The sequence below is a fragment of the Tupaia chinensis genome, unplaced genomic scaffold (genome assembly GCF_000334495.1).
Source record: "Tupaia chinensis unplaced genomic scaffold, TupChi_1.0 Scaffold143574_1, whole genome shotgun sequence".
Taxonomy (NCBI): domain Eukaryota; kingdom Metazoa; phylum Chordata; class Mammalia; order Scandentia; family Tupaiidae; genus Tupaia; species Tupaia belangeri.
This window is the reverse complement of record NW_006203419.1, coordinates 725,197-744,291: the sequence shown is the minus strand read 5'-3', so window position 1 is coordinate 744,291 and position 19,095 is coordinate 725,197. Positions and strand designations below refer to the sequence as shown.

The window sequence follows — 19,095 nt, the reverse complement described above, 5'->3', positions numbered from 1 at the left end:
GGGGGGGGGGCGTGTCGGAGAGTCCACGACTTCTTACTAGAAGTGTTAAAACTTTCCCAAAATATTTCCTGAGTATTTTTTAGGTATCAGGGGCCAGACCTATGACCATTCATAGAGACTGTGGAAAAGGATAGAGATTTGTCCCAATTGATTCTTCACATCCTAGCTGCACAGTAGAATCAGAGTATAGCTACTTCTCCTCTGTAATCCTGTTTATCTTTTTTTTTTCTTTCTTTTTTTTTTTTTAAGAGCGAGAAGAGCAGGCCCATTCGCCATGAATGTCTGTCCCTCGTCTGGCGTGGCTTAGGTCCGGCCCGGGAGAGTCACCACATCAGTCGTGCGGTCCTGTTTATCTTTTTAAAAAATAATTATTTATTTAATTTTATTTATTCATTCATTTATTTTATTTTATTTTTTTATTTTATTTTATTTTTTTAATTTGACCAGAGAGAGATACACACAGAGAGAGAGAGGGAAAGTGAGAAAGCAAGCCACCAGGTCCGGTATTCGAACTGCAGTCGGCCATGTGGGAGTGTCCAGCGCCTTAACCACCACTCCACCTGCTGGTCCCAGTCCTGTTTATCTTTTAATCACAGAGCAAATTCTCTCTCTTCCAGGAAGAGCAGATGGCCTAGTGGTTATGTTGTTGGACTCCCACATGGCTGCCGGTGGTTCTGGATCTGGGGTTTGAAACTCATGCTGAGTGCATGTGTGTGCCCAGAGTCCCTAAAAGCGAACAGATGAGAAGGGATTGTGGTGTGGCTATCCATCCCCCAGGGGGTGATTTCTCGCTTTGTGTCTCTCTGTTTCTCTGGCAAGTGTAAGTGCCTTAGAAAAAAAAATCTCTCTCTAAAAAAAATTTCTATCTTTCAAGAAGCGTTCAGACTTCAGTCTTTAAGGACTTGCCATCTACTATATTATAGAATAATAATATTCAGTGCCTTAACTACCATGGTGCCTGTTGGTCCCTTACCAGGCCTGTTTTTAAGCCACCAGGTTCAGGACTCAAAGTGTGGAATTGGCCATGAGGGATCCAGCACTTTAACCACCACACCACCTGCTGGCCCCTAATGACCATTTTATAAAAGCAATTAACAAGCTTCAACATCCTTCCAAAGAAATCCATGTTACACAAAAGGTTCTGCATTTCTGCTCTACTAGGCCTATTGGAGTCTTTTTCTACAAGCAAGAACCATCAGAATAGATGGCCTTTAGTGTTAAGTGGAGGAGGTCCATAATAGAAGGGAACAGGAAAGTATTTTGGGGGGGGACTTTTTGCCATCGGGTGCTTGCATTTCCTGGAGAGACATAGAGAAAGAGAGGAAAAGAGAGAAATCATTCACCACCACCACCAACAACAACAACCCCCCACCAGGGTGATGGCAATGCCACAATCTCTCCTCCATTTTCCTCTTGGGATTTTGGGCACACACACCAGGCATGCTTTTCAAGTCACCAGGTTCCAGACTCAAACCACATAAATGAGTCCAGTCTGAGATGAAACCCATGCAGTCAATCATGTGGGATACAGCTGCTTTCACTAACATGCCACCTGTTGGCCTAGGAAAGGAACTTTTTAAAAGTTTCTTTACTTGCTAGCAGGTGGCACGGTGGTTAAAGACACTGGACTCCCACATGATCAACTGTGGTTCAAGTTCTGAACCTCGTGGCTTGCTTTCTCACTTTCCCTCTCTCTTTCACTGTCTGAGAAGACTGGAAAAGAATAATAATAGATGAAGTTAAATTAAAAAATTCTTTTGAGCCAGCAGGTGGTGCGGTGGCTAAGGATGTTAGACTCTCACATGGTTGACCATGACTTGAGTCCCGGACTTGGCAACTTGCTTTCTCACTTTTTCTCTCTCTTGCTCAGTCCCTCTCTGGTCAAATTTTAAAACAAATAAATAAATAAAGTTAAATAATTAAAAAAAAATGTTGCTTCGTTCCTTCCTTCTTCTGATAGAGAAAGAGTGCAAGAGAGTGCACCCCCTACAGGGTCTTGATGCTGCAATCTACCCCCAGCCATCCCTAGATCTTGGGAAAGTATGTCTGGCATACTCAGGGAGGTCTCTGGACACAAACCTGGAAACTTCCCTTGTGGGTAAGGCTTATAGACCATCATATTTTACTGCTGTACCATTGTCTAGTCCCAAAATTAATTAATTAATTAATTAATTTGTTAGAGTGTGCACATGCATGCCAGAGAAAGAGAGGGAAAGTGAGAAGTCACCCTGTGAGGGATGGCTACACCATAATCCCTTCTCCTTCATCCTTTTTGGGATTGGGGCATGCACGCATGTGCCCAATGTGCTTTTCTTTTTCTTATTCTTTTTCCTTTTTAGGAGCTTTTTGCTATAGGGTGTGTGCACTCGCCAGAGAGACAGAGACAGAAAGCAAGAAATCACCCCTCGGGATGGCGATGCTACAATCCCTTCTCCTCCATTCTCCTCTTGGGATCTTGGGCACACATGCATATGTGCCCAGTGTTAGATTTTTTTTTTTTAACCAAAATTATTTTATTTAACTTTATTTACTCATTCATTTATTTATTTCAATTTGATCAGAGAGGGATAGAGTGAGACAGAGAGAGAGAGAGAGAAAGCAAGACACCAGGTCCAGGACCTGAACCACAGTCAGCCATGTGGAAGTCCAACACCCTTAACCACCAAGCCACCTATTCCCTCCCCCTCCCAAGTGTGAGTTTTAAGTTTCTGGGTCTGGGACTCAAGCCACAGTCGACTATGTGGGAGTTCAGCAATGCAACCATTATGTCATCTGCTGTATTTTTCAGGCCACAGGGTCCTAGACTCAAACCTCAGAGTAGGCCATGCGGGATCCAGCACCTTAACTACCATGCCACCTGCTAGTCCTAAGCCTGCATTTTTAATAAGTGCTCATAGCCCACTTGGATAGATGATCTAAAACCATACTTTCAGAATAGCTGGTTAGGCAAATCTTCCTGTGTCATTTTTTTAGGTATGTCACTCATGAACATGTGACTGAAATTTTAAAAGCAGTCTGAAATTTCTCTTTAGTCACACTTACATATTTGAAATTGTTGGCGCAAAGGAATTTTCTTTTCCCCTCTGAAGATTCCTTGAAAACCAACTGATTGTCAACAGAAAAAAAATTTAAAAAGGCATGTGCATTTATTTAATGTATACTTATGTATATGGGAGCCATGTAAAATATGAAAAGGAGGGGCCAAGTGGTTGAGGTTTAAATTTCCTTTCCACAGGAGAGAAGACAATGGGGGGGTACAGGCAATTTTAGAAGGAATAATCTTTGGGAATTGAATGTCCCTGAAAGGCTGACAGTTTCTCAGGACAAAATATATCTATCTGTGTTGACATTCCTCAATTTCCCTTCTTCTGATATGATTTTGGTTAATGAAACCACAGGGATGGAGATGTCTGAATGAAATAGTTTTCTTCTTTGGTAGGTCTAGTTGCAGATAATAGAATATTAGCTCTTCCTGGCACTTTGAGAGACAGGAGGACAGGGGAGAGGGAAATCAGTAAGTGAGAGAGAGAGAGAGAGATACCTCAGTCATAGGCTGCAGTCTTAGGAGTATCATTTTCTGAGCCTCAGCAAATTTCTGGCACCTATTATGGGCTGTCTGGCAAATTCAAGCCTGGGACACACCATTAGGGAAATAATTGTCAGAGCGAGGAACAAGACCTTATAGAACAACGAGGAAACTCAGTACAGAGTAAGTGGGCAGGTGAAGAGACTGAAGGTGAGACCAGGCACAGATCCCTGCCCACGGACTGTGCTGTGTTCATTGAACACCTCTCATGCCTGACACGCGTTCATGTGAGTTCAGTGAGTGCTGGTTAAGAGTAACAAGCCACCGGGTCTTACACACACAGACACCAAAGCATTAAAACACAGATTCCCTAGGATGCATTTTTAACCTTTGTTACACTCAGGTGCTTGTTCGATAACTACAAAGTCAAGCGCAGTCCTTTAATGTCACTTTGAAGTTTCAACGTAAATTAAAGATGGCGACTAAAAATAATAGGCAAAGGCCTTGTGTGTCTGTGATGCTCCAGTCGGCCTCCAGAGGAAGGAGAGCTACACGTAGACGAAAGAAAAGGAGAAAGAGGAAAGGACACGCTACGCTACTCCCTACCCCGCCGGAGAGACTCCACCGCCCCGCGGTTCGGCCCGGCCCGGAAGTCGGGGGGCGGGGCAGCGCGAAGCTTCCTGCGTCACTTCCCGCGCGCCCTCCTTCGGAGAATATGGCGGCACTGAGCAGTGTCCGCTGGCTGACCCGGGTGAGCTCTGGGACACGGTAGGCGGGGGGGCGGTTGCGGGAGTTGGGGTTTGACCCCGAGCTTCCTAAAGAGGGCAAGGTCACTGTAGTGATCGGGGTCAGGAGGGCATAGGTCAGACCTCACAGGCCTGTGTGTCTCGTCGTAGGCGCTGGTCCCCGCCTCGAACCCTGGGCCATGGAGAAGTCTGGGTACTTCGGCCGCAGCGCATGCAGCCACACGGAGCCAGGTACTCTCGATCGAGTCTCGCCTACGCTCTGTCCCCTCCTTTACGGTTCCCCATTCCTGCCAGATCCCTTTCCCTTCCCTCCCCTCCCTTGTCCTACCTCAGAAGCCCTGCTCCCGCCCCAGTTGTAGCTGTCCTGGCCTTGTCCGCAGGCCGAGGATGTCAGGGTGGAGGGCGCCTTTCCAGTGACCATGCTGCCCGGGGACGGTGTGGGGCCCGAGTTGATGCACGCTGTTAAGGAGGTGTTCAAGGTGAGTGGCCAGGGGTATCTGACAGTGGGGACAATGGGGTGAATTGGGAAGGACTGGCCCTCGATCCTGCAATTCCTCCCCCCCCACACTCACCTGTCCTTGCAGGCAGCTGCTGTCCCCGTCGAGTTTCAGGAGCACCACCTGAGCGAGGTGCAGAATATGGCATCTGAGGAGAAGCTGGAGCAGGTGCTGAGTTCTATGAAGGAAAACAAGGTGGCCATCATTGGTATGTGTGCCCCTGGCTCATGTGTCATTTCAAAGCAGATGAACAAATAAATTTCATGAAGCCCCTCTGTCCACATATTGTAACTTTTCAGAGCTTCCACTACTGATGCTTAGAAACATTTATTCTTTCCAGTTGGGAACTGAGCAGTTGAGAAATCACACTTAGAAGGCTATGGGGGTCAGAGGTTGTCCTGAGGCTGTATCATCTGTCACCAGTTTTTAATTGTGTTTCTAGAATGTGGAATGCCACTTCTTGCTGTCTCCTCCTGTCTTCCCTTTTGCTGCTCTGCTCTCATCTTTGGACTTTTCTGGCTTCCAGTTCTGCCCCTACAGTCGTCTTATCTTGGAAAGATTAGCCTGACTTTGTCAGTCGGAGCCTCTTTTATTTTTCTCTCTTTTTTCATCAGATTTTGCTATAGGGTGTGTTCACTCACTGGAGAGAGAGAAGTGAAGTGAGAAGTGATTTCTCGGGGGAATGGCCATGCTGCAATCACTTCTCCATTTTCTTGTCGTGATTTTGGGTGCACACACACCTGGCATGTTTTTCTTTTCTTTTTTTTTTTTTTTTTTAAATATTTATTTATTTATTTATTTCCATTTGTTATTGTTATTTTTTTTTTTTCTTTATTTGATGAGAGAGAGGGAGAGAGAGAGAAGGAAAGGGAAAGTGAGAAAGCAAGCCACCAGGTCCAGGACTTGAACCATGGTTGGCCATGTGGGAATCCAATACCCTTATCCACCACACCACCTGCTGGCCTCCCTGGCATGTTTTTCAAGCTGCCGGATCCAAGACTTAAACCATGTAGTCGGCCATGTGGGATCCAGCCATCTTAACCTCAGCACAATCTACTGGCCTGAAAGTGAATCTTTTTTTTTTGAGAGGTTTTTGCTATAGGGTGCATGTGCTCGCCAGAAAGACACAGAGAGATAGACAGAAAGCAAGAAATCACCTCCCAGGGGGGATGGCCACATTGCAATCCCTTCTCCATTCTCCTCTCCAGGTCTTGGGCACGCACGCACACACATGCACCTGGCAGGAGTTTAAGCCACTGGGTCCGGGACTTGAAACACAGTCGACTACATGGGAGTTCAGTGACATAGCCATTACACCAACTGCTGGTCCCCAAAGTAAATCTTTATAGGCTGGCCCTTAATTTTTCTACCTCAGTTTTCACAGTTGTTCTGAGCTTTGATCACACTAGATTGGGTGTTAGTTTCTAAATATATGTACTATTTTGACCTAAACTGGGCTGTTCCTTCTGCCCAGAATGTTCTTCCTGTGGAGATACTCACTGTATTAGTTTCCTATGGCTTCATAGCAAATAGCCACAAACTCGTGACTTAAAATAAAAAAAACTTATTCTATGAGAGTCTTGGAGGCCAGAAGTCTGAAATTAATTCAGCTTCTGGGGCTTCTTGACTTGTAAACACATTGCTCTGATCTTCGTCTCCAGCTTCATATGGTTTTTCCCTCTGTCTTTTTATCTGTATACCCCCCCCTTTTTTTCCCTATAAGGATTTATCACTGGATTTAGGGTTCATCCTAATCCAAGATGATTTTGTATCAGGATCCTTAATTATATCGCAAAGACCCTTCTCTCAAATAAGGTCACATTTGGAGGTTAGGATACAGTCATTTTGCAGGTCACCGTTGAAAACTGTAGTGTCAATTCTAGGGGATTTCTTTGCATTTCTATGGATGTCGTTAGTACAGTGTTGTTCCTCGTGTACAGGAGTTGTGTGGTTTTTGGTTGATACCTTTATTGCTATTCAATAATTGTTCAAAAAGTTTCAGATAAGTAGACATAAACATCTAGAAAGGTCACAGATCCCATAGCATTATTTCACAACCTGTTATTGAACGCAGGGCTTTTTTTGGTTTGTTTTTGATAAACATGCAAAGAAATCTGTCCTCCTTTCAGGTCATTTTGAAGTTTCAGCATAAATATGATGACAAAAAAATAAAGCATTAGAGAAAATATTTTTAACTACATTAGTCTCCTTTGCCCGTTGCCCCCAGTGGCATTTAAAGATCATGGATTTGGGAGTGGGAGATGGGAGTGGATTGCATTATGTCTCTGAGGGGAATTGTCCCTTGGCGTCTTTGGACTTGACCTGTGCCTGACACCACCCCTTTCACTCCCCACTTGGTTTTACACAGGAAAAATCCATACCCCAATGGAATATAAGGGGGAGCTAGCCTCCTACGATATGCGGCTAAGGTAGGTGGTGGGCTCAGGAAGGGCTGGAGGGATGCTGGAGTACCAGCCTCAGAGCTGATGGCTCTGCTCACCCTCAGGCGTAAGCTGGACTTGTTCGCCAACGTGGTCCACGTGAAGTCACTTCCTGGGTACATGACTCGGCACAACAATCTAGACCTGGTGATCATTCGAGAGCAGACAGAAGGGGAATACAGCTCTCTGGAGCATGAGGTGAGGCACCCCAGAAACCGGTGGGCAGGGAAGAAGGTAGGAAGGAGGCGGGCGTCCTTCTCAGTGGCATCCACCGTATCTTCTTTCTCACCCAGAGTGCAAGGGGCGTGATCGAGTGCTTGAAGATTGTCACTCGAGCCAAGTCTCAGCGGATTGCGAAGTTTGCTTTTGACTATGCCACCAAGAAAGGGCGGAGCAAGGTCACAGCTGTCCATAAGGCCAACATCATGTGAGGGACAAGGCTTTGTGGGTGATTGTTCCTGGCAAGGTAGCTTCCTGCGCTTTCCTGACTGATGTACTTCCCTTTGGCCCATGAACAGGAAACTTGGAGATGGGTTGTTCCTACAGTGCTGTGAGGAAGTTGCTGAACTGTACCCCAAAATCAAGTTTGAGACGATGATCATAGACAACTGCTGCATGCAGGTGAGGTCCTCTCCACTCGGTGCCGAGGGAAGGAGAGAGCGGAATTCACATCCCCTCCTCATGCCCACCTCTTTCCCCCTAGCTGGTGCAGAATCCTTACCAGTTTGATGTGCTGGTGATGCCCAATCTCTACGGGAACATTATTGACAATCTAGCTGCTGGCCTGGTTGGGGGAGCTGGCGTGGTCCCCGGTGAGAGCTACAGTGCAGAGTATGCAGTCTTTGAGACGGTGAGCAAAGCCTCTCCCTCAGCTCTCTGTGGCATTTCCTGAGAACTCAGGTCCTTGATTCCTCCCCTGAAGGCCTCTCTGTCCTAAGTGACCCTGTCCTGCTCCTCCCTTTCCATACCTGTTCTCAGTGACCCTGCCCTACCCTTCCCCCTCTCTCCCATAATGCCTTAGCCCCTGAAGTAATTCTGACCCGCCTTTCTCCCTGCAGGGCGCCCGGCACCCATTTGCCCAGGCTGTAGGCAGGAATATAGCCAACCCCACAGCCATGCTGCTGTCAGCTTCCAACATGCTGCGGCATCTCAAGTAGGTCATGGGAGGCTGGTGGGGAAACGGGTAGTTGGGCGTTTAAGGAGCCAGGTGGGGAAATCAGGAGGGTGTTTTGGGCAGGGTCTCAGTTTCTTCTTGTCTACACTGGCAGTCTCGAGCATCACTCCAGCATGATTGCAGATGCTGTGAAGAAGGTGATCAAAGTTGGCAAGGTGAGTTTAGACTGTGGGTTCAGGGCTCCGCATTCCTCTTTGGGGAACTTGAATGGGGGGGCTCCTTTCCAGGTCCCCAGAATCTCTCTGACCCTTGTATCTCAGGGCTGTTCTTTACCTCCCTTCATCCTCTTGGTTTCCTTTGCCTCTTTTAGTTCCCATCTGCTCTTCCCTTTCCTGTTCCTCCAACTGACCCTGTCACAGGCCATCTGAATGGGAATTTGCAGCTTTCTTTCTGGGGGTGGAGCAGCAGAGGGAGCTAGTGGGCAGGCCAAGTCTCTGGTTTTGCCTTTTCCTCTTCTCCTCTCTGGGGGCGGGGGAGGACATGCTCATCTCCATTGTCTTGTGTCTTTCCTCCCACTTGATCTCACCTTACTTTCTCCAAGGTACTCTATCTCACTTCATGCTCAGCCTGTCCTCCTGTCCTGGCAGCGTAGCTCTGATAGGGCTCAAGTAGTGGGCTCCTCCAAACCTGGTCACCTTCTTCCGTCCCTCCTGCACTGCATCTTTTTTCTGGCCTTCTGTTACCCCTTCTTGGATTCCATTCCCTGGGCCAGACTGCCCCACCCCCATCATGGGCTCTCTTCTCTTCTTCCCCACGGCCTTTGCCGGTGGTGGTTGTAGGTGCGGACTCGAGACATGGGCGGCTACAGCACCACAACTGACTTCATCAAGTCCGTCATCGGCCATCTGCACCCCCATGGGGGCTAGAGCCCTTTATTCCTTCCAACCTCACAAGGACCATACTACCTACACACCCCTTCAGTGCAGTGGACCAGGGAAGAGACCATGACCCTCTAGACAGTGGACCATAATCCCCTTTCTGGGCAGAACCTAGGTTGTCCTGGGGCTGGCTTCCCTAGGGAACTGTATGTTGGGTGGTGGTGAGGAATTGTTAGGGAAGGGGCCCAGGCCACAGGGATGATGACAATTCTCCCCCACAGGTCCGAACTCATGACATGGGTGGCTATGCCACATGCCACGACTTCACTGAGGCTGTTATTGCTGCCTTGCCCCACCCATAGGTCATGCCCACATCTATGTAAGGTGTTCAATAAAAATCATGTGTGTAATAAGCTTCTGTGGATTTGTTTTTATTGGGGTTTAAGGACATAAGCTGGAAATACCACTTTGGGCATGCCCCTCCCCCCAAAGAATGAATGTCCATTCTAATCTTGGGCACGTTTTGAGAGTTTTTTCTTTTTCTTAGTGCTGCTCTTGCTGCCAGCAGCCTCTTCAGGTCCGCTGCTGACTGGCTCCTCCTTAGAAGAGAATTTCCTTTTTTTCTTGGGGACACTCCTGTTGGCTGCCTCTTCAGGATCACTGATCATTTCCTCTTTGGGTGAAGATTTCTTCTTCTTGGGGAGACTTACACTGCCAGCCGTTTCTTCAAGGTCACTACTAACCACTTCCTCCTTAGGAAAAGATTTCTTTTTCTTGGGTTTTGGGGGAGAGAGAACTGGGTCTTCCATTCCATTCTCCTGAGGAACCTCCTGGGGCTTCTGCTTTTTCTTCTTTTTGGGTTTTTCACCCGTCTCCTAAAGAGGTAAACAGGAGGCTAGCATGAGAGTTGCCTATTGTAAGGATGTACCACCCCCCATTAAAATCTCAGAAAGACTGGTAAAGCTCTGTTAAAACTGTCCAGTGTTTCTGGAATGCTTTATGATGTAGAAATCCACCAGAAAGGCTATACCCAATTAGAAGTCAGGGAAAAAAAATATAATTAAAAACTACCTTAGCCCATTAAGGAACCTAAATGAAACCCACCATGCTGATCACAAGATCCATCAACACCAAGTTCCAGAGGGGAACTTAAAACTCCATTTAACAAATGGGGCACTAAATAAAAATCTCAGAATGAGTATCTTGCACACTGGAGACCTCCCTGCCCCACCCCTGCTGTGAAACACTACCACCTCTGGCACACATTGGAGATGTGTGCATGATGAACTTGTGCAGATTTGCTTTAATCGGGTTTATGACATAGGCTGGAAATACTACTTTGGGCATGTCCCTCCCCCAGGGGATGAATGTCCATCTGAGAACAAGCAGAGCGGGAGTTTATACCATGCCCCCCCTCCCCACATTGAGGACTCCTGGGAGGCAGCTGAGGACAGAACACACTTGCCCAGGGAATGAGTGTGTGCTGCAACCAGCTCCTGTCTTCCTATAGAACCTAGAGGCAGTTTTAGATGTTTCAGGTCCTTGTTTTAGTTCGAAGTCTGGACATGACCATGGCTTAATGCAGCACATCCTTTGTTCTGCTGAAAATCCTCCAACCTGGGATCTGTACCCAGGCAGACTGGACTACTGACCTCACACTCCTCTGGAGTACTGCTGTTTTCCGAAGACGCCATGGCAAGTGCAGCCAGCCGTTTCTTCTCCTTCTTTAAGCGTTTCTTCTCCTGTTTCTCCAGCTTCCTCGTAATCTCCGCGGCAGCTTCCTCTGCCTGGTCAAAGAAAAGCTCTGAAAAGGCCAGAAGAGCGCGTAGCTTCCCAAGGTGCCTTTTCTGGCTGTATACTGGATCAGGCTCATTAAATCAGTTTTTTTGCCTCCATCTACGAGGTCAGGTTAGAACAATTCATCATGTCCAACAGCAAGCTCTGGTTCTCCCACCCAGCGAAGCCCCAACGGACCTGGACCATTGCTTCCTTCATGACATCCAGATTCTTTCGTGGAATCTCTCCAGTCTCATAGAAGGAGAGCCGCTCCTCGACTTGTTCTCGAAGCTTCTCTCCAAAGACACTTGTGGGCACCTCTGGGGGTGTGTGGACAAGCAAAGTCTGTAAGCTCTAGTGACAGTCACCCCCCACCCTCAGTATTCCGGGTACACACTCAGCTTCACTCAGACCCAAATTATCAACACTCACTAGGTGAACTGCTGTTGACGAAAAATATTGGCATCATTGTAGAAGCTGCTCAGGCAGTTGGCCTCTACACACCCCCAGTCCTATCTCAGGACTGCCACCCCTGCCCCCGTACCAGAGAAGCAGTCGATCCGGGAGGCAATGCTGCATTTGTTTGCCAAGTATCGGGAGATGCGGCCCTTGTTCTTGGCAGCGGCTCGGCCAATGAAGGTGGAGTGGAAAATGAGTCCGTACTTTGGAGTGTTACCCCTTGTCTTCAGGGCCCTGAGGGAAGAGTCAGTAGAGAATTTAAGATCAGAAACCTAAAGCCCTGTTTAGCCAGCCAAGGCAGTGCCTCCCTTCCCTGCCTTTTTTTAAGTCTCCAGAGCGAGCCTAAGAGGCTGGATCTCTACCCAACACATGCCAACCCACAGCTCCCAGAGGCAGAGGGAAGGCACCTGATGTCGCTGATCTGGAAACTTGGTCCCTTTGCTGGGCCCTGGGAATCACTCAGACACCAGGACTGGCCATCACTCCCATAGCAGAGGCCTGCATAGGTCAGGAAGCCCTGGTCAGCCATCACTGTGATCCCTCAACAAGCAGTGGGCACCAGAAGTGGCACCTGAGCACGGGCAGGTGCCCTCACTGGTACCTGAACAGGGCCTTCTCAGCCCCAAGGATCTGTACTGTGGATGCTGGATACTTGGCCAAGTTGGTGAGGCTGCCAGCATGGGCAATGAGACGTGCACCCACCTGGAAAGAGATTCAAAGAAAGTCAGAGCAGCTAAACTGCTGCCCTACCAAGTACACCCCCCACTCACCTCCCCATCAGGCACAACTGGGAAGGCACAGGTGAGCCAGGAGGTACAGCAGTACAGATATACACGGTTAATTATGCTCCTTGCCCCCCAATCCTTATGTTCCCTGTGACGCACCGCTTCCCCGATGAGGGCTGACAGGCTGGGGGCAACTTGGCTCATCTTGGAGCGAAGGTAAGTATGTAGGCTCTGGCGATACTCTGACAAAGACACAACACGACTGGAGAAGCTCTCGATGTTTATCAGGTCGATGGCAGAAATGTCCATGCCTAGGAAACACCAAGTGTGAATACAGAAGCCAGCTCCCAAGGGCCCCACATCTTATGCTGCTGCCAGGCTCTGCACTGACCCATGGAGGACCGTGAGGCATCCAGAATAGCCTTGGCTTTGGCCCCATCCATTGTCAGCTCTTCCAGCTTCTCCAACTTCTCTTCATTCAGCTCCTTTCGGTTTCCAATGAACTGGGCAACGCGGCAGTATGTGGCATTGTCATTGATGATCTTTACCAGCTCCGGAAAATGATACCCATACCATTCCCTGCAAAGAGCCACAGTACTCCCTGGCCCAGCCGACCCAGCTCAAAGCTCCAATCTTAACCACCTCCACACCTACTCTGCCCACAGGAAATGGAAACAAGTCCCTCTCGGTTCTGTGTCTCCCCATTCACAATACAGACTAGGCACAGGGCCTGGGCTGAGGTGTATATGGGGTAGGTTTACTCTGCCTCCTCCTTCTATACAGTCAGTGTAGGAACACAGCCTGTGGTAAGCACCAGGAGGCCTAGACTGCCCCAGGCCCTGTGGTCCTACCCACAGAAACGGTCAGTCCTGATCTCAGGATTCAAGATTAGCTATCCCAAGGCCAGCAGGTGGTATGGTGGTTAAGAGCGCTGGACCTCCACATGACTGACCATGGTTTGAGTCCTGGACCTGGTGGCTTGCTTTCTTACTTTCCTTTACTCTCTGATGAAATTAAATAAAAAATGGATAAAGATGAGCTATCCTATGGACCAAGATTCCATCATCATGGGTGGCCCTGGCAAGTTACCTGACACGCATGGAGAAGGTGTTGATGTCTTTATCCAGCTGGTCCAGGAGGCTAATGGACTGGATGATCATATTGTCCACTCGGTTCACATTAAACTTCACTTTGGCACGAGAATAGCTGTGTCCCAGTCCCAGCTGGGCTTTACAAGCTGACAGATCAGTCAGACCCTTCACCAGATTATGGAAGTGCAGACGGACTCCTAGGGCAAGGGGAGGGGGCGTGACTGTGAGCAAGGAAGGGCTGAGCTAGCTCCTGCACCCACAGACACCAGCCAAGCAGGAGGCCTCCCCAAAAGCAACCTTTAACAACCCAGGCAAGCTGCCAGAGCACCCCTGAAATACATCAATAATACAACACGATGGCCTTACCTCGCAGGATCTCAGCTATCACGCCTCCAGTCTGGCAATTGTACCCTAACTCTTCTTGTATAGCAGCACCAATCTTGGGGTCACCAACCCCCAAGAGCACTTTCTTCTTTTTGGACGGCAAGTGGGTCTCCAGGAGCAGGCGGAGGTCCTCATGAACAACACCTCAGGGCAAAAAACACAGCTTCCACTAACACACTGGAGGATGCTTACACCGACTGCAAAAGGGTCCTACCCTAGCCCCTCAGTTAAGAAATACTGGCCTAGGGGAGCATGCTGGGATAGCATGCCCAGGATCCCTCCTTTCCAGGCATTGCTCAGAGACATGGAGACATCAGTGACTGCACTCAGGGGATTGACAGATTAACAAGTCATCACTGCAAAGCCTGCTCAACCAGAGGGAACCGGACTCATATCGAATAGCACAAATATGGACCACAACACTGAGAACTTATGACACACACTTAAGTATTTTTTTTTTAAAAGATTTTTGCTGGGACCAGCAGTTGGCGTAATGGCTATGTTGCTGGACTCCAATGCAGTTGACCATGGTTTGAGACCCGGACCTGGTGGCTCAAAACTCACGCCGGGAGTGTGCATGTGCGTGCCCAAAGTCCCGAGAGGAGAATGCAGAAGGGATTGTGGCGTGACCATCCCCTTGCAGGTGATTTCTCGCTTTCTGAAAGCCTATAGCAAAAACCTCTCAAAAAAAAAAAAATTACCAAAAGGCACATGCATTTGCAGGAGACAGTGAGAAGGAAAAGTGAGAAATCACCCCCTAGGAGGGATGGTCACCCACAATCCCCTCTACCTTCTGGGATTTGGGGCATATGTACACATGCGCCCAGCGTGAGTTTCAAGCTGGCAGGTTCTAGACTCAAACGGAGGTGGGCCATGTGCCTTAACCACTCCATCACCCACTGGCTTCCACATCCTTAAGTATTTAGTACCCAGTTTGCATTCTAGATCCAAATCTTTTTCTTGTTTTTTATTTATCAGAATTCTCTTTTCCAATCAGTTGATATAGCAGAGAACTAGACATTCTACTGTGCTTAGGCAAACATGGGCACAGGTGAGCATTAAAGCAACACTTCTCTCCAGATTCTAGTTAAGAACCACTACAGTGCCTACAAGGAAATAACTATGTCTGGATTGTGTGTGTTAGATGCCGACCACTTAGTCTATTATTTCACAGACGTTAGAATCTGTGAAGACAATTACTTAAAAATTCCGTTCTGTACATCTCTAATGCTGCCCAGCGTCTATCAGATTTGGAACTGGCTTAAAGCAACCGTTATTACTGGCCCTTCAGACAGCTAATGGCAGGAACCACATCTCGCGTTATCTTCCTGAAATAATCGGCTGGGGCCGACTCACCTTCAGAAACCGCGTTGGCATTTTCTAAGGCAACTTGGGAAGAGGCAAAAGGACTAAAGGCCACGAGACGAACGATGTTGTGAAACTTGCCCAGGCTGAGCACACACTCCTCCACCTGGAGGGATAAAAAGGATGCCTAGTCTCCTTCTCTCACTCTTGCCTGCAGCGCAATAAGGCAGTTTTCAACCCTGGATGCTTTTAAAATACACCGATCCCGACCCCCACATTCCAGATTCTGCTTTAATCAGTACGAGGTGGAGTCTGGGAAGCTTACTGCATATTGCGCCTAAAGTGATTCTAGTCCTAATACAAGGTAAGGACCTCTGCTCCAGAGCTTTCCAGGGCCGGCCCCCACCCCAACCCGCGCGGTCGGCCACGTGGGAGCGCGCGGTGCATGCCGGGGCTCGCGCCGGCTGGGGGCTGCGGCGCGGCAAAGCGAGCCCACAGATCCACCCACCTGCGGCAACAGCAGACTTATCTCCTCCACCTCCTTCAGCGCCAGCAGCGCGTAGCCGACCGCGTGCTCGAACAGCACGTGCAGCAGCACCTGGAACGGGAGCCGGGGCGCGAGCGTCAGCGGGGCCCCCGCCTTCGCCCGGCCCCGATCCCAAGGCAGGCCCCGGCACAGGAATGGGCGCAGGCCCGAACCCAGGCCCAGAGAACTGCCTTCGCCTTGACCGCGACCCACTACCACTCCTCACCATGGCGCCCGCTGCTCGCCCGGCTCGCAATGCAGCTAGCGGGCTCTGGCGCGCGGAACCCGGCTCCGGAGGCCACGCCCCTTCGTAGTCGACCAATCAGAGGTCTGGGACGGCACCATTTCCGGGCTTTCGGAGGGGTCCGCCGGGGTGGTATCGCCCGGAGGGCGGGTGTAGGTAGCTCGGAGCGCAAACCGGGCGGCTTTTCCGGCCTCTGCGCTGCGTGGGCGGGCGCGGTTGCTGGGGACGCGCGGGACCCGGAGGGGGCCTGCAGGCCGCAAACGGCTAGGAAAGGCGCGTTTCCTGGTGATAGTCCGGTCTTTAGTGTTTTCATCATATAAATTGTGGTCATTGGAGTTTGGGAAAATCGAGGCAGGAGGCCGCGCGTGTGGCGTGGCGACCATCCCAGATAGAATTGTTGCCTAGCCGGCCTCTGGCAGCGCCAGTGACTTCAGGCCCCGAACTCTCCCTACAACCCTCCGCATCCGGACCCCTTTGTCCCAGCCTCCCACCGGGACGACCCTCCTGGGAGTCCCGTGGACCGCGCGCCCTCGCTTTCTTCCCAGGACTGGAGTCGGGGCTGGAACACGCTGACGCAGACCCTCCAGGAAACATGGCTGCTCCTGGTTTCGTACTTTCAGATTTTTATTTACTCCTTTTCTTTTCTTTCTTTCTTTTTCCTTTAAAGACAGTGGCTACGATAACGTAGAAAGAATGACGACCCCACGTTTTCCTAGGCGGGTTTCTTGTGCCCCTGCTTCACAGGACCCAGTTCCTCTTGCCGAGCCACGTGTCGCTCCTGAGCCTTAACCAGCCATGAATTCTTTACTCCCTGTGAGCTCGGAGTGAATGAATGGGATCTAGGGTTTGGGGGCATTCAGGAGATTATTTTGAAGTTAGTTTTGCCTTATTAATTAATATGAGCGTTGTAAATCTAATAAAACCTTAATTAGTATATGCCTGGTAAATTAGAAATATTCTAAGGATTTACAAAACTTTTCGTAAGAATGTAAGTTATAGATTTTTTTATAACTATAAATCATATCTATACATTTAGTATAACAGTATTTTACTTCTTAGTCGATTCAATTACTTGAATATAAGTTCTTGGTTCTCTTTTTTTCCCCCCCTTAGTTTATTCATACATTAAACCTAAAACTATGGTTGGTAAATTGGTAAATCTTTAAATCTCTTTATCTCAATATTTCTTAGAGATGTGTTCACATTTTGTTAAACAGTACTGATACTTGTAATCATATCTGAATATACTCCACTGAAATCAGATACTTTCACTTTTTTTGTGTTTTTGGTTTTTTTGAAAGGTTTTTGCTATAGGGCACGTGTGTTGGCCAGAAAGAGAGGCAGAAAGCAAGAAATCACCCCCCAAGGGGCATGTCCACATCGCATTCCCTTCTCCATTCTCCTCTCGGGATCTTGGGCACACATGCACACATACCCAGCATGACTTGAACTGTGGTTGACTACATGGGAATCCAGCAACATAGCCATTACTCAAATGCTGGTCCCAGTACTTTCATGTTTTGAAATGAAATTGTGTGGGGCCGGCAGATCGGGTGGTGGTTAAGGGCACTGGATTCCCACGTGGCCGACTGCAGTTTGAGTCCCAGACCTGGTGACTTGCTTTCTCACTTTCCTTCTCTCTTTCACTCACTCTGTCCCTCTTTGGTCAAATAAAAAAATGAAATCGTGGAATTAATGTTACATAGTTCTTAAATACTCTTAAAGATGATGAATACTTAAAATACCAAAATAGGGGGAGATGCCAATCGGTGCCCCACAGCGGGCGTGGACCATGGAGTTGCTGCGCAGCAAGATGCCCAAGGACATTAGCAAGTTCGTGCAGGAACACGGTTCAGATTTGCTTCTGGCAGAACATGAATTACTAGGGAACATTAAAAATGTGGCCAAGACAGCTAACAAAGCATATAACCATCTTTTTGAAAGTGTTTCAAGGGTACTGAAGGTGTAAGTATGAGCAAGTGAAAAATACGAAGCTTAAGATAAACCCAAAGAAACCAAATCTGTAGAGACTCATAATCGGGGTCCACCAAAATTCTCAAAATCTATTCTTAAAGGAGAGAAGGGACCAGCAGAACCATGTAGTCAACCGTGGTTTGAGTCCTAAACCTGGTGGCTTAAAATTCATGCTGGGCACATGTGCCTGCATGCCCAAGATCCTGAGAGGAGAATGAAGAGATTGGTTTGTGGTCATCCTCCCTAGGAGGTGATTTCTCAATTTATTTGTCTCTGTCTCTCCAGTGAGTGCATGCACCCTATAGCAAAAATCTCTCTTAAAAAAAAAAAAAAAGAGAGAGAGAGAGAGAGAGATAAAACCAAAAAGGGAGATGTTGGTATGCAGGAACACAAGACAGGGTTGTTTTTGATACTAATATTCAAACAAATTCAAAGAAGAAAAAAGTGCCAAGCCTTTAAGTTTTAAGGTTGGAGTAGGCAAAATTATTGGAGGATGAGATGAAGCACTTTTGACTGAATAAAGGAGAAGAAAAGACTTGCCTGGAAATTTTTTTTTTGGAGAGGGGAACCTGGAAATTGAACCAGAATGGGCTTATGGGGAAAAAAAGGACAGCCAAAATTTCACAAATGCAAAACTCTTTTTTTCCTTATTTTTGGAGAGGTTTTTGCTATAGGAGCACGTGCACTCGCCAGAAAGACAGATAGAGCGATAGAAAGTGAAAAATCACCCCCCCACGGGGGGTATGGCCACACCTCAATCCTCTCTGGATCTTGGGCACGCATGCACATGCACCCGGCGCGATTTTAAGCCACCGGGTCTGGGACTCGCACCACAGTCAGCTAATTTGGAGTTTAGTGACATAGCCATTATGCTAATTGCTGGTCCCAATGCAAAACTCTTTTTTGAAGTGGAATTAGTGGATGTTGATTAAAATAGCAGTTTTTCAGATCTAAAGACATCAACAGGATAAAATTTGGCCTTGAAGAAATACGTAACTAATTAGAGGTTGTTACTATTTTAAGGGAGACTCAACTGGAAAATTCAAGGAGTTAAAATTTGTTACAGCTTTATCTCAACTTTTGAGTAATGTAATCTCTTATTAATTAATCCCTAAAGTCTAAAATATTTTATCACAGCTGTGTAAAATATTGGTTGAGATCTGTTTTTCCTTTTACCTCATGTTGTCAACTAAAAAGCTCAATAAAAATTTATTATCTTTTTTTTTTTTTGAGAGGTTTTTGCTATAGGATGCGTGCGCTCACCAGACAGACAGAGAGAGACAGAGACAGAAAGCGAGAAATCACCCCCCAGGGGGGATGGCCATAGCACAATCCCTTCTCCTCCATTCTCCTCTCTGGATCTTGGGCAAGCACGCACACGCACCTGGCGTGAGTTTTAAGCCACCGGG

The 19,095-nt window shown here is 48.0% G+C and overlaps 2 protein-coding genes, 5 non-coding genes and 1 pseudogene across 8 annotated transcripts; 2 read left to right on the top strand and 6 right to left on the bottom strand.

The window, feature by feature from the left end:
- Positions 1 to 4,203: 4,203 nt before the first annotated feature.
- IDH3B (isocitrate dehydrogenase (NAD(+)) 3 non-catalytic subunit beta) lies at positions 4,204 to 9,723 on the top strand. 2 transcript variants are annotated; one of them, XM_006163932.3, is made up of 12 exons: positions 4,204 to 4,277; positions 4,423 to 4,503; positions 4,653 to 4,751; positions 4,857 to 4,977; positions 7,138 to 7,198; positions 7,276 to 7,408; positions 7,504 to 7,637; positions 7,729 to 7,831; positions 7,914 to 8,060; positions 8,269 to 8,363; positions 8,479 to 8,539; positions 9,164 to 9,723. In XM_006163932.3, the coding sequence occupies exons 1-12, from the start codon at positions 4,242 to 4,244 to the stop codon at positions 9,248 to 9,250; spliced, it is 1,158 nt and encodes a 385-aa protein (XP_006163994.1). In that variant the 5' UTR covers positions 4,204 to 4,241; the 3' UTR covers positions 9,251 to 9,723. The 2 variants fall into 2 exon arrangements, with proteins under 2 accessions (XP_006163994.1, XP_006163995.1); XM_006163933.3 differs by having other exon boundaries at positions 9,484 to 9,615.
- Positions 9,613 to 15,773, bottom strand: NOP56 (NOP56 ribonucleoprotein). Its single transcript, XM_006163934.2, has 12 exons — positions 15,695 to 15,773; positions 15,451 to 15,540; positions 14,994 to 15,108; positions 13,620 to 13,781; positions 13,252 to 13,450; positions 12,554 to 12,741; positions 12,322 to 12,473; positions 12,039 to 12,139; positions 11,523 to 11,671; positions 11,177 to 11,298; positions 10,855 to 10,989; positions 9,613 to 10,077 (listed from the first exon to the last, which is right to left on the bottom strand). The coding sequence occupies exons 1-12, from the start codon at positions 15,695 to 15,697 to the stop codon at positions 9,709 to 9,711; spliced, it is 1,785 nt and encodes a 594-aa protein (XP_006163996.1). The 5' UTR covers positions 15,698 to 15,773; the 3' UTR covers positions 9,613 to 9,708.
- LOC114005219 (small nucleolar RNA SNORD57) lies at positions 11,063 to 11,133 on the bottom strand. Its single transcript, XR_003547094.1, has one exon. It is a non-coding gene; the product is annotated as a small nucleolar RNA SNORD57 (small nucleolar RNA).
- Positions 11,382 to 11,452, bottom strand: LOC114005220 (small nucleolar RNA SNORD56). Its single transcript, XR_003547095.1, has one exon. It is a non-coding gene; the product is annotated as a small nucleolar RNA SNORD56 (small nucleolar RNA).
- Positions 11,891 to 11,976, bottom strand: LOC114005222 (small nucleolar RNA SNORD86). Its single transcript, XR_003547097.1, has one exon. It is a non-coding gene; the product is annotated as a small nucleolar RNA SNORD86 (small nucleolar RNA).
- Positions 12,854 to 12,985, bottom strand: LOC114005221 (small nucleolar RNA SNORA51). The gene has a single exon (XR_003547096.1). It is a non-coding gene; the product is annotated as a small nucleolar RNA SNORA51 (small nucleolar RNA).
- LOC114005223 (small nucleolar RNA SNORD110) lies at positions 13,930 to 13,999 on the bottom strand. Its single transcript, XR_003547098.1, has one exon. It is a non-coding gene; the product is annotated as a small nucleolar RNA SNORD110 (small nucleolar RNA).
- Positions 15,774 to 17,471: 1,698 nt separating the features above from the next.
- On the top strand, positions 17,472 to 18,207 carry LOC102484441 (peptidyl-prolyl cis-trans isomerase FKBP3 pseudogene; annotated as a pseudogene).
- Positions 18,208 to 19,095: the final 888 nt, after the last annotated feature.

Coding starts and splice junctions, on each gene's coding strand:
- IDH3B (XM_006163932.3), top strand. CDS start 4,242: ATGGCGGCACTGAGCAGTGTCCGCTGGCTGACCCGG. Junction 4,752..4,856: donor CTGTTAAGGAGGTGTTCAAG/GTGAGTGGCCAG, acceptor CTGTCCTTGCAG/GCAGCTGCTGTCCCCGTCGA. Junction 7,638..7,728: donor GTCCATAAGGCCAACATCAT/GTGAGGGACAAG, acceptor GCCCATGAACAG/GAAACTTGGAGATGGGTTGT.
- NOP56 (XM_006163934.2), bottom strand. Junction 12,742..13,251: donor ACCTTCTCCATGCGTGTCAG/GTAACTTGCCAG, acceptor GGCTCTTTGCAG/GGAATGGTATGGGTATCATT. Junction 10,990..11,176: donor TGAAGGAAGCAATGGTCCAG/GTCCGTTGGGGC, acceptor TTCTTTGACCAG/GCAGAGGAAGCTGCCGCGGA.